Here is a 14,013-nt window from a genome sequence, read left to right as displayed (position 1 = left end):
ACGCCTCCCCCAAAGATCATCACGATGACCGGTCTTGCACTGCCAGCATCAAGAGACTTCCCACGACCTTGATTACGTCAACGGTCTTCCTAGTGGGGGGGCCTATCCAAAAAGAACGCGTCTACCGTCTAGTGGTGACCTTTCGCCGCCAAGGTTTATTGCACTAGCTATGTGCCACTTCCAATTTTTGGAATTACGTCGGTGATCTTAGATCTAGGGATCAACTCATTTCTGATTCGATCTCACAGCTCTAAGCGTACCCCTTGTCACTGTAAAACATTATTCTATGTTAATTTACTTCTATTTCCTCCAAGAGATAAAGGTAATTTAACGTCGTCAGTTTAGTAAAGTAGCTTATCAAAATTTCAAATTACATTTACTTAATCCCCGAAAACCGTGCTCAACTTCTGTTGATATTTGATCTTTATTAATTTAGAATATTACCACGAGCTTTAGTGTTTGCTTTTATGTTATATTTGGGCATAAATTAACTCCTTTAAGCATACAAATCTATTAATTTTTAGAATTGTAATCGAAACGTTAGTTGTTGTTGAATGTAGTGATGTAAAATTTTAGTACTTTTCCGTTAGCCTAACGCAAACAAAATATCGCTAAATAACAATAAACCCGAATATAAATGTTTAGTTAATGATTTCTTACAATCATAAACTAAATCGTTTTAAGAGGTAAATACTATACTTTCTGGATTAATTCAAAACAAAAAACATTTTCTTGAGACTTATTTTTTTTTAAAGTTTCGGAATTCATCTATTTGTCATACAAATCAAATGCTACTTTTTTATTCTAACGTTTATCGGTAAAAAAAAGAAATTGGCATTGACCTCGCAATTTTTTTGGTTATTTATTTTTTCAAGAATTTATACACCAACGAGAGTCTCACCGAGAGGTTAACGAACTATCACAGGGGTTGCTAAAAACCAACGCCCCGACACCTGTTAATAAGAACGTATGCGACATCTACACCAGCAACGAACAAATTAAAACTGTTAATACAGTAAACCATTTTATATATTAAAGGATATGTAAGATACACGTATAGCGTAAGATTATTTTTGACGAAAAAAAATATAGTTTTCATTTGATAGCAATATTAAAATTACCACAACGGATTGACTAGTTAATGTACCAGTGGGCGGGCCAAATAGAGCGCTGTAAAGCCGCTGGGTCCATAATGTTCTACAGTTAGGATGACAGACCGGTAAGCGCAAAAATAGGCGACCTTGTTAAGGTCGAAGACGCTGGAAGCAGACCGTTTTACAGCAGTCTTATCAAGAAAGGGGCCTATATTCAACAGCTGACGTCCTAGAGCTAAAAAGATAATGATGATAAAAAATCAATGTTCCACAAAAGAACAAATAAAAGAAATCGAAAATGAAAATTGTTCAGAGACAATTACTAAAAATTTAAAATTCGCTTTCATCTTATTTTAATTAATTCTCTATAAAATAGTTCAATTTTATTGTAATGCTGAATCATTTTCAAAACCACTGTTAAATTTTTGTGAGAAAGCCGCAGAAATGTAATCAAAGTCTAGGTATCTCTGGGTAAGTCTAGTCTGGTCAAGCCGATTTATGTTTGCCTTCATAAATACTCAAGAGAAACAAAACTGAATAAAACCGAAATGTAATCAAAAAGATACACGAGCTCACAAGCCGCTCTTTACGACCAAATTATAAATGAACCAAAATAATTGAGTGTATTTAACCCACAAATAAATGAACAATATTTTAGACTTTTCTCATGTCTTTTTGAAGAGTTTAAAGAACGAAGTAGCATTACTAAGTTACTTGATTATTGAAAAATATGGTACAAACTTGTATTTCCTCGTAAATACGAGAGAGTGATGAAATGATGATAAGCGATAGCAAACACTATTATGCTGTCCTATACCTACATTTGCACACACTCAATTGAAAAACAAATCTCATGCAAAATGGTCGTTATGAGGTGGCAGAGTATTAAAGGCGTTAAGAATAAACTACAGTACTAAATTCGATAAATCTGTCGGGATCTTTGACTCTAGCCAACAGATTGTAAGACCACTAAGCTCTTAGGTCACTTAGGCCCTCGAGACCAAGTGCTACCGAAACTGCTGCACCATGACTAACGTATATGCGCGATTAGACGAGGAGAGAGTATCAGCTGCTAAGTTCCTTTACTCTGCCGTCAACGCTCTTTTTTCCTCGTACCCCACACAGCTACGCAGCGCTTTTCTAAGCTACAGCGATTTCGGTAACACTAAACCAATTAAGCGATTAAGATTCACATCAAGGACCCGTTTGAAAGCTATCAACAAACTATAAACAATTATGTTTTTTTTTTGTTTTATACAGAATAATTCAGCATAAAAAGTGTAGTGAGTTTTGAGCTGTATATTGTACTGCCACAGTCTTCAATAACCGTTTAAGGATTTAAAGTACGGTACATTTTTCAGGCGGCATCGCAAAAATACGTTACGCGTATGACGGGAGACGATTACCAGATGTTATTAACTTACATCTCAAAGGTAGCCTTATAGGGGCAGTCATTAGCATCAAATAAAGCACTGGCTTGGCAATTTGCAAATAAAATTGCACCGTACCTTTTTAGTTTTGCTAAACGCTAGAAGTGTAGAAACCTTTTATAACCTTTTAGATAAGACCGTTTAGATCTTTAGAAATTTCCTTTTTTGTATCATGAAGCACCGATCTGTGTTGTCTGTGAATGATAGTAGTGTATTCAACATCTTTTTAACAACCTCTGTTCGATTTACTGCTCGTTTATACCTTTATTGTTGTAATGTTCTGCAAATGTCAGGAACGTAATAAACCGATATATAATCCGTTAATAATTAGTTTTATCCGTGACTAATATTATCGGAAATCTGTATAGTCATTACTGATAACTTATGTTTTTGAGAATCAAACAGTTCAATTAACATCACCTGAAAAAAAAAACTGCAAATTATTTAAGAAGTTTATAATAATATAAGTAAGTGTATATAACTAAATAAATAGTTAATGAAGGTAAAATTAACGTATCTCGGTACCGAAATTCTGACAATGTCGATGAGAAATTAAAAACTCGTGTCGAACCAGGTCAAATGATCTACATGGACAACTGGCGTATGATGATGTACCTAGGGACTCCCGTGATGCCGGATCTGGCAGCTCTCGTATCGACTGGCCTTTATATCAACGATCTGTCGATGCACGACTTTAGCAGGTGAGTGGCAATAATTCTCAACTCTCATACTTGTGTTCGAAGCTTGACCGTCGGTTGTACTTCGACGGATTTATTCTCCGATAGTTGTTCCATAATTTGTGTCAAGAACAAATAAGTCTTTTATAAACAAGCAAGTACGTTTAAGTTATCCAGCGGCATCCACGGTACACGCGTCGTCATTTAGGCTATTTATAAGAGCTATGCCCTGCAGTGGATGACAATCGGCTAACATAAAGATGATGATATAAGTTATTACAATAAACTCTTTTTTAATTCTTTAAAATTATCAAGCAATATATTTAACAAGTGAAGTGAAGACCACGGATTGGCAAGCACAGTGTTACGACGCACACGGTGGACAGATGACTTTAATAGGATTAACGCCGCGTTCAAATGGCTTGATTAAAAATCTATGAGTGAGGCCTGAGTCCACCAATGCTTTATAAAGACCGAATTGAAAATAATGATGAAAATTAAAAACTCTATCAAACCAAAATTAGTAAAAACACTTTTATTAAACATTAAACATTTTTAATAAACAGTTAAGGTTGGAAATACATAGCCTTGACTATTATTTTTAATGATATAGGAAAGCGATGACAATTCAAAATCCCGTAAGGTTGCTTCGAGCTCTTTATAGATAAAGACGCGTTTGTAAACCTTGTTACTTTATTCTAAATGTATTCGTTTCGGATGTTATTATAAAACAGGTCATATTGTTTATAATTTCAAATAGGTCTCTTTGGAATTTCTTTTGATGCACATAAGTGATCACAATAAATGATCGAAATAAATAGACAAAATATTACAATTTCCTTGTCTTGCACACATTTTCTAGACATTCTTATCATTGGCACTTTTAAAAATAATGTAATTTTTTCAATTACATCAGAATTACAATAAAACTTAGCTTAAACAAAGGCTTTATTAAGGACAGCCTGTCTCGTGAAATGTATTATGTTGAAGTAACATTTTGGACTGGTATACAATGTTAGACAATATTAAATAAAGATTAGATAAAGATAAAGATAACGTAGACAATAGTAAGGTCCAAAATATAATAATGAACTAAATAAAAAGTGACTTAACGGTTATGTTACATACTTTCATAGAATTTTAGGATAAATATATCGGTTGTGGTGTAAATTTTAAAAATTTATAAATTTTCGTTTTACTTTGACAATTACTCACCTCTCTCGACATCTTCGTAAGACGCCGACAGCAACTTCTGTGTGGTCTGAAATATTACTTCGTATTTATTATCTCATAGTAAATGAAAAGTGTCCTAAAGAAATTGACATGGCTCCGGTCTGAGAGTATAAATATAATAATTATTCTTATATTTTATTATATCGTTTTCGGAATAGGGACCTAATGTTAGCGGGAACACAACAATCGGTGGAATTGAAGCTAGCTTTAGATCAAGAGCAACAGAAGAGTAAAAAGCTGGAGGAATCCATGAGGAAACTGGACGAGGAGATGAAGAGAACGGACGAGCTCTTGTATCAGATGATACCGAAGCAAGTTGCCGACCGGCTTCGCAATGGAGAGAATCCGATCGACACGTGCGAGGTGATTTATTATTATATTTATTATTTTAGTTTAGGGAAAATACAGTGATAAAATGTAAAGATAAATTATATACAGTTAGTTAAATATTTCCACCAATAGAACAAAAAGTATAACAAGAGAGCAGTAAGTTGTATAAAACATCACAATCACTGCCTAACAATTGAAAAATCAATACCTAGTCAGTATGTAATTAAAAAGAAATGAGTTATAATTGAACGAGTCAGGAAAAAGTATTCTACTGCCGCTTTTATCTCCTTTACATCTTTGATGAAAATACATTCTGTTTGTAATGTTTCACTTTGAAGAGTAGATAGGTACAAATATGTCGTTTGACGGTCTTATTCAGAAATTTTACATGGATTTTATACGTTTATACTTTTCAAGAAGGTGGATTCCCTTGTAACTCAAGATTCGTTTCAATTTAACACGAAGGTTCGATAAAGCAACACCTTTCGGCAATTGTTCCCTTTCAATTTTAAGGTTTGTTTTTATTTAAGTCAAAAAATCGACGCTATGTTGGTTCGGCATCCACAAGTTTCCCAAAAATTCGGTGGACTAATCATGAAAGCCCTATCGGAACTCAGTGATATCGCCCCATCACAGATATTCAGATGTTAGAACTGCTTCATAAGTTACGAAAACACGTTAGAAGCCGTGACGCACGCTAACTAATCCATTCGTTAGCACAGATAACAACCTTGCAAAAACAAAGCTTCGACGAAATCCAGTTATGTCTACTAAAAATTCCCTAACGAAGTGTTTGTGACAAGTTTGTTATTTTTCTTGCGACTGAAATGTCATTATCGTTCGAAATGTTCCAGATAAACTTGTTGTTTTACTACTCGTCTCTTTTTGTTTAAAAAAAAGACTTGTTAATTTACTGCCAAGAATTTCTTGTAACTTATATTAATTACTGGATGGAAACTTTACAATATTATCCATGATAATAATAAAAACCAAAACGAGAGAGAAATGTATTTCCTTGAAAGGGAACAATTAATTAAAACTTATTACAAGACTAACGCGCTCCCACAAAACGACTTTGAATGGAGGTATAGCTGACATATTGTGATGATGACATGATTCTATAGTCTCAGCAAAAGTCTTAAAAATACTAGTATTCTTGTCAGTTCTACTAGTGTCTTAACTTTTCTCTATTATGTTTATAATAATATGTTTGTCTCACACAGATGTTCGACAGTGTCTCGATCCTGTTTTCTGACGTGGTAACCTTCACCGAGATCTGTTCCCGTATCACGCCAATGGAAGTGGTTTCTATGCTTAACGCAATGTATTCCATCTTTGATACACTAACTGAGAGGAACCGGGTGTATAAGGTTAGTATTTAGTTTATTTTATACTTGCACCTAAATTAAATCCTAAACTACTTGCGGAATTGTAATGCGCGAATCCGGAGTTCTTTGAAGCTGTAAAAAACAGGCTAACACAAACAAAATTAACCAAAAACAGGGAGAAAGCTAAGTCGAACGACGCAAAATGAGCGCAGTGTCGTTTGGTCGCGGGAACCGGTCCATCGAGACAGGACAAGACAACGCTATGTCGGAATTTCTATAAATCGCTAACGGACTTAGGAAATTAATTTAAAATTCTCAATACTTTTTATTTTCAATTAATAAAGTCCATCTTCATCATCATCAACATCATTTCATCTGTAGGATATCCGCTGTCACTCCCAATAAATTTCCAAGTGGACCGGTTGAAAGCCGCCTGCATCCAGCGTCTTCCGTACAAAAACATGTTTACTTTAATCATAAATATAAATACAAAGAACCTCGATCATTTTCATGCATTTTATAAAGATTTTAATCCCATTTGCACCCAATCACTCCATGAATCATTCGCTGAAGCGACTCAGTTTCGTCGGCTTCTCAATTTAGGCAATAATTAATGTACCGGCATAAGCCTGAGTTGTGAGGTCTTCGAGCTTAACTACTATAAAGAGATTTAGACTAAACGCCTTCAGCTCTAACTAATTATTAGTTAACGATACGAACGCTATTAGTTAACGACAAAATGAAGTAGTTTTATTAAAACGGCCGGCAACATGTTTAACATTTGTGTATCAATAAAGAAATAACATAATTTTTTTGATAAACATTATTAGATACTTAATTTCCACAGATTACTGCACACTTTATGTTATTTCTTAATTATCTTTAATTTTTAATAACCGATTTTATAGTTATTATTTTGTAATGATGGTGATTTAATTTTAAATTTTTACAAACCGAATAATTTCAGCCGTAGCACGTTTACTTCTTGATAAAGGCTACCCACCATAGATTTCCAGCAGTAATCGTTGGAATCAGATAGCACTCAGCGTCTCCCGACGATCTTAACGAGGTCGTGTATCCACTTTGTGTGTCTTACACTGCGCTTGCCGGTCTGCGGTCTCCATTCCAGAACTTTAAGGTCTCAATGGACATCAGTTCTGCGCTCTAAATGGCCTGACCACAGCCACTTCAGCCAGTTAATTCATATTCGCGTTATTCAGTTTTAATTATTATGAGAGACTGTAATTTGTTATGATAATTTAATTAAAAGACAGGATTTATACTACATATGTAACTTATATTAGAATTCCCGTAAGTAGCCTAACCCTTTTGTCTCCCAAAGGTCAAACTTCTAAATACTTGACCACAATAAACTTTGAGATCCGATTACCAAGCATCGTTGGGTAACTTTCTACAACTTGCGTTTACTTAACAAAGTCTTTCATTTTGATTTGGAAAACAGTGTAACGACCTTATTTATTACTTGGAAAACTGTTTATTAGTTGTTAGACGCACCGCAATAGCCCTCGAGCATAGAAACCAATTGTTTCGGTTCCAGCAATTACTATTCTTGTTTTTATTTATTCGCCAATAAACTATAAATTAGTCGCTTTGAGAAATAGAATCTTCGTTATTTTTACCATCTATTTTTTCAAAAGGTTTTCAATGATCCACTTCACAAAAAAAATTTGTATACAGTGTGATTAGTTACATGTGTAAAAGCTTTTAACGTTGGAACCAATAAAGTGAAATATAATATCATTCATTTAATTCTTTTATTATAATGCGGCAGTCCAAACATTCCAATCATCCTGCATAAAGTGATCACTCTGAAATATGTATCATTAATTCAGTTTTTTTTTTTATTAAAATACAGCTGTACAATAATTTCTGATAGTAAAAAGTCTGCAAGTACAGATAACTAACCACAATTCATTAAATTTTTCCATTTGATAATGCTTTTTCTTACTATGTTGTCATTGCGTTATTTATTATTTCTGAAACCAAGATTTTTTGGAAAGAGTGTACCATATATCAATTGACAGCAAATGAGCTAAACATTCACCCCTTTAAAGCTTTTATATATACAATCAATCACTTTTTACGTGTATAAATCCAGAAATGTAAAGATTTGTCCACAAGTTAGTACGTGAACATAGGGTGACCTGGAAATTAGCATATATTTGCAATTGTTGCTTGTATTTGATCCCGAGGGTAGTGTGAAAGGCAATTTCATTTAGTTCTATGTAAATGTTTATGTAAAACATGTAACCTGTGAAATATATGTATAAGAAATAAGTATTGTCTGAAACACGAAACACAGACAATGCAAAATTTGTAAAAAAAAATAGAATGTAGCTGCTGGTTTTTCTAATGGCTTTTATCAGAAAAAAAGAGATAGAAGGTTACTCGGTCTCAAATAAGGTGTTCGTGCTAATCTGTTCACAATTATAGAAAAATTGCTATCGAAATATCTGTTCATAATCAGTCAGCAAATAAGAGAAAAAACCCGTAAAGTTTTTAACGCGGTGGAAAATTATCAAAAGGTGTAATTTTTATCTAAATATTATTAAACATTTAAATCTAATATATAAAATTCTCGTGTCACGGTGTTCGAACTTGAACTCCTCTGAAACGGCTTGACCGATTTTTACCAAATTTTATATGCGTATTTAGTAGGTCCGAGAATCGGCTACTATCTATTTTTCATACCCCTAAGTGATAAGGGTGGTTCACCGTTAAAAATTTTTTTTTATTTTTTGACGAAATTTTTGTTTTTATTTTTTTATGATACAACATACAAAAATACATACAACCCTAAATTTCCACCCCTCTACGATCAACCCTTATTTTTAAATTGAAAATTAAAAATATTTTTTTTGCAAAACAACGTTTGTGGGATCAGCTAGTAATATATAAAAAACTTAATACCTGCATTCCTCCTACATCATCATCGTGGTTATTTTAGCCATAAGACGTCCACTGCAGGACAAGGGCTTCCCTCAGATATTTCTAATGCGACCAGTAGGAGGCGGTCTGCAACCAAGGCCTTCAAGCAATCCACCTTACTTTTATTTTTTTTTCCTAGCATCATAATTACAATAACTTTGACTTAAGCAGTAAGTTTTATGGTACATAACACAGCCTGTGTCGTAGAGTGAAAAATATTGAAATAATATTTTCAACTGGTGTGCAGCGTTAGATGATACTGATGGAAGTCTTATAAAACCAAAAGAAATCGAACGATACGACATTATAGTTACTTCATATTTTTGCATGAAATTAGCGATGTGTAAACAGGATCGATTTATCAGTTACTTTGTAATAGTGTTTTAAGATTCTCTATCTATGTAATTATAATGATAACAAATAATTAAACTAACCACAGGTGGAGACTATAGGAGACGCATACATGGTAGTCTCAGGGGCACCAGAGAAAGAAGACAACCACGCGGAGAAGGTGTGCGACATGGCTCTCGACATGGTGGATGCTATCACTGACCTGAAAGACCCTAGCACTGGTAAATAAGCCTTTTTTTCTTTTGGCTTTCCCAATTTGAAAGGTTATTTTTTGAATGACTTGATGTGATTCGCCAGACCTTGGTCTTAATATATACGTAGTTAACATATGTTTTAGAGAGCCTACAACTCTCTTTAAGTAAGATATCTATATCTTTAAGAATAGTTGCTTGCTAAGATAACGAGGAGGTAAAGCTCCAACTTTCAGAATTGACAACGCAAACATGTAGATGTTTTTTTTTAAATACATTTATAACACTGTGCTACCCATTACACCATTGCCCATACTCTACCAATTCCAAGAAGAACACTTCTTTTTCCGGTTGAAGACTAATTTATGCTATGAAAGTGTTTACGCTACGAGTATCTGAGTTTAGTATATTCATTCTTGAGTGACAATAAAAAGACAAAACACACCCACACACACTTGTTATTATCACAGTATGTTTTCCTTTTCTAGTTAATAAAAACTCATTTTGTTTATGTATCTTTTTAAGAAAGAGCAGTGTTCTTACACAAGTATATTATATGAATACTATTAATTAAACATTTTAATTTTTAAGTACTTACACTATAAATTCTTTAATTCCAGATGATACTGTAATTTATTTATAAGTGTTAATCTGTTGTAGGTTCCCATTTATCAATAAGAGTGGGAGTGCATTCTGGTGCGGTAGTTGCGGGCATCGTGGGCCTAAAAATGCCTAGATACTGTTTGTTCGGTGACTCCGTCAACACAGCGTCCCGAATGGAATCCACTTCGGAGGCCATGAGGATACATATCTCTCAAACCACGCATGAGTTGCTCTCTCCGTCTTACAAAGTCGTCGAAAGAGGAGAGATACAAGTCAAAGGAAAAGGTGAGTTTATTTTTTTAAGTGAAATTACAACAAACCACGGTCCTGGAAATTAAATGTTTGCATTTTAAAATAATAAGTAACTATTCGTAATTAATTCATTTATTTAAATTATTTTTCACCTTTAATAATACATAATAACCCACGAGTATTTCAAGAATGTTATAAAAGTCTAACTTAATGTTAATAGAATCAAAATAAGTAGAGGTAGTTGGTGGTAGCGCCAGCGGTAAAGGACTGGGTCTTGATATCGTAAGTCGCGAATTGGTATTCCGTGATACAATCTTATATAATTTACTCGTGTACTTTAATTATAGAGGATTACCATAGTACCATAATACCACACTGCGATTCGCCTGTCGAGCGAGGCGATTATGGTATATCCCACCATAAAGGCATTCTACAACTTAAAATACGTGACAAGATGATTCTTTGTCACGTACTTTAAGTTGTCGGAATCATCCAAAGGCGCATCAATCTGGAAAAAGCGCACAATAAACTTGATCTTGATTTTTTTAGTTCGATTATTCATTATATATATATATATATATCCTTAATTAAATAGTTAGAATATTAATAAGTTATCGCAAATGTAAGCAAACGAAAATGGCGAAAAAGTCTAGTTTGATTAAAACTAGCGTTTTTATAACAACCCTATTCAACTTGAAACAAGCCAACAACAAACAAAAACGATGGTTCTTGATGTACTCTCTTGATGAACATATTAAATAAAATCATGACTCTGGGGAATTACTTGGGAATTCATGGTATAAGCATATACTTTCCCTAGTTGCGTGTTTTATAGAGCCTACTACTAAATTTATAAGTTAATAAAATATTCCCTTATTACAGGAGCAATGAAAACTTATTGGCTGGAAGGCAGAGAATCACGCCCATCTCTAACAAAAATGATCTCTCAGCTACAACCCAGGACTGAGCTTGAATGGGAGAGAGCTGTCGATGTTAGAGATAGCATCGCTGAATATTCAGCACAGCAACTGAATAACAAAGAATCCTATCATCTACCTAACGCAATCAATTCTGCACCTAACGCTCTAGCGAATAACGCCGGGAACTCCTTGAATCAACTGAATAAGGAGAACTTCCACCTACCGAACGCAATTAACTCTCCTCCTAACTCCTTACTCAACAACACCGGAAATCCTCTACAGCCTTCAACACCTAGAAACCAGGCGCCTACTGTAACCTCACCTGTAGAAGAAAGACGGATGTATTCCCCAGTCACTTTCCAAGATGTCGCTCGACGAAGCATAGCCAATTCGCCGAACAGAGTTGAAAGAGAACGGGGAGAGTTTTTAGAGCAGTATCAGAGTCGACAGTATAATCAAATGGTTAAAGGTATTTCCATAAGTTAATTTAATATAATATTCTTAATGGGTGCATCTGACACGGACCAGAAAGAGAAAAACCAAACTAAGCAATTTCTTACAGACAAGCATATAAGTTATTATCTGTCCTGCGCGCGATTCGCGTACCCTGTAATGCCTTTAGCGCGTGGAATTTCGTAAAATCTGAGCTGACCCCAAATCGATTACGGCGAAAAGAAACATTCTTATCTATTTTTAAGTCTAACAACTTGACTTAGTACATGGGTGAAAAACTCTTACGTACAATAATGTTTTACCAAATCGCGCGTTTTGGTCTTTGCAATCCCCTTTTCTCTCCATAGGAGATTTTTAGGATTTCTAACATAATAAATATATCTTTGTGTCAGAGTCGCGATCTACCTCAGCGAGTGCGGGTGGTCTATGGACAGACGCGGAATCGCTCGAGCCGCCTGCTAGCGTCGACAGCTTGAACTCATCCTTCTGGTAAACATAACTCAAAGTTTAAATTCATTTATTCATGTAACTATCCACATTGGATCATTTACAGTGACCACTTACGTACGTCATGAGAAGAATGCCCGAAGAGCCTAATTTTATAGAAACAAGAATCAGATCTAACTTCTCTATTATGATGTCTTTCAACTTAAAACAACTTCGCAAACTGACCTGAGAATATTCAACAACGAACTCAGTTTTTTTTAGTCACTTTCACAGTATTCATAAGAAAGCTGTAGAGCAATCCATATTCAAGATTTGTTATCTCTTCAAAAATCCTTCACGATGTAATAAGAGTTTACAAGAATTTTTAATTAAATTGATTACACGATAATACAGAGATATCATATGGCACTCCCATGTTGTAACACCGTAACGGTTGTCCACAAAAGAGTTAGTAATTTAATAAAGTTTAGAAAGATGGATAAGATTTTTCTATCTTTAGTCAATTTTAATGTTATTGTTCTAGAACAGTGAAACAATAATTTGGAATTACGCATAGGTTTTATCCAATGCTAGAACTTATGATCATACTTACAGCTATCATCATCGTATTACATGGTCATCATTTCAGCCAACAAAAATTTCAACATTTGGAAGGTGGCTGCATCTGTCCTCAATTCAAGCAAAAAATACGCTCCTGTCTCCGAGGAAGACAAAAATTAAATTAAATAAATAATTTAAATAAACATCCACTCAAATTCTATAATTTGTTTCTGCTCGTACTATATGTATACCTATGGCTTTACTTTTTTATTTTTCTTTTATGATATTAACTCGTTTCAACTGCCTTCATTAATGTATCTCTGCACCACCTAACGGTTAAATGGTAGAGAACGCTTTCGGCATTAAGTTCGACGTTATACATAAAATGTATAAGAAGTGTTTCAAATAAATAAATAAATAATAGCTAAATAAACTATTAGTTAAAATATTATGCCCGTACTTAGTGTGAAAAGACTAAATACGATTTATAAATGTTAAGTTACAGTTCGCAATCGCCTTGTAGAGCCGGCAACGCGCCCGTGTCTAAAGACAGGGAACAACAGGAGAATTTCTTGTTCGAACCTCGGGTAAGAACATGCAATTAATAATTATTTATTTTTATCATCATCATCATTTATGCCGATAGACGATCACTGCATAATATAGGCCTTTCTCAAAGATCAAAACGTTGAGCGATCTTGCATTGCCAACATCCAGCTACTTCCCGTGACCTCGAATACGCCGTCGGTCCTGGAAGTGGATCGCCACACAAGAACTTTTTCGTCCAAATGGCCATCAGTTGCACGGGCGATGTCCTCCGCCAACTATCATTTTTGACGAGCAATTCTTCGAACTACGTCGGTGATCGTGATTGCTTTTCTCATCATTTCTTATTCGATCACATTTTAAATTTTGATATTAATACAAATTTCGTTAGGCACTGGCTTCTGAATTAGTAGTTGCACTATATTACAGAATCTATTGTCTTTCCCAATTGTAATCTAAATCTTGGTTTAAAGTACTAACAATAAAATTATTTCATAATTTATTATATTTGACAATTATTTCATAATTATTCTGAAGAATATAAAAATGGTTCGTATGAAAGACAAAAAAGGGAAGGAAAAGGATTTGATTTTATCGATTCCTTTACCGGAACCGCGTCTTAGGAATGCGTTGGGAGGTAGAGGCTGAGGAAAGAAGAGCATATGCCAC

At 34.4% G+C, this 14,013-nt stretch overlaps 1 protein-coding gene across 1 annotated transcript in view; it reads left to right on the top strand.

Annotated features, from left to right (window-relative positions):
- Gyc88E (Guanylyl cyclase at 88E) overlaps nucleotides 1-14,013 on the top strand; it is a 99,668-nt gene that overhangs the window by 82,980 nt on the left and 2,675 nt on the right. The window contains exons 7-14 of the mRNA XM_068769488.1: nucleotides 3,099-3,225; nucleotides 4,593-4,797; nucleotides 5,988-6,134; nucleotides 9,481-9,613; nucleotides 10,244-10,471; nucleotides 11,321-11,827; nucleotides 12,204-12,300; nucleotides 13,298-13,385. Of these exons, the coding sequence (XP_068625589.1) occupies nucleotides 3,099-3,225; nucleotides 4,593-4,797; nucleotides 5,988-6,134; nucleotides 9,481-9,613; nucleotides 10,244-10,471; nucleotides 11,321-11,827; nucleotides 12,204-12,300; nucleotides 13,298-13,385 (1,532 nt within the window). The remainder of the gene's footprint in view (nucleotides 1-3,098; nucleotides 3,226-4,592; nucleotides 4,798-5,987; nucleotides 6,135-9,480; nucleotides 9,614-10,243; nucleotides 10,472-11,320; nucleotides 11,828-12,203; nucleotides 12,301-13,297; nucleotides 13,386-14,013) is intronic.

Source organism: Battus philenor, unplaced genomic scaffold (assembly GCF_028537555.1).
Source record: "Battus philenor isolate CCGP_79_NKW_IND1 unplaced genomic scaffold, ilBatPhil1.0.hap1 SCAF_28, whole genome shotgun sequence".
Lineage (NCBI taxonomy): Eukaryota > Metazoa > Arthropoda > Insecta > Lepidoptera > Papilionidae > Battus > Battus philenor.
The sequence above is the reverse complement of the archived record's forward strand: the minus strand, read 5'-3'. Positions and strand labels throughout refer to the sequence as shown.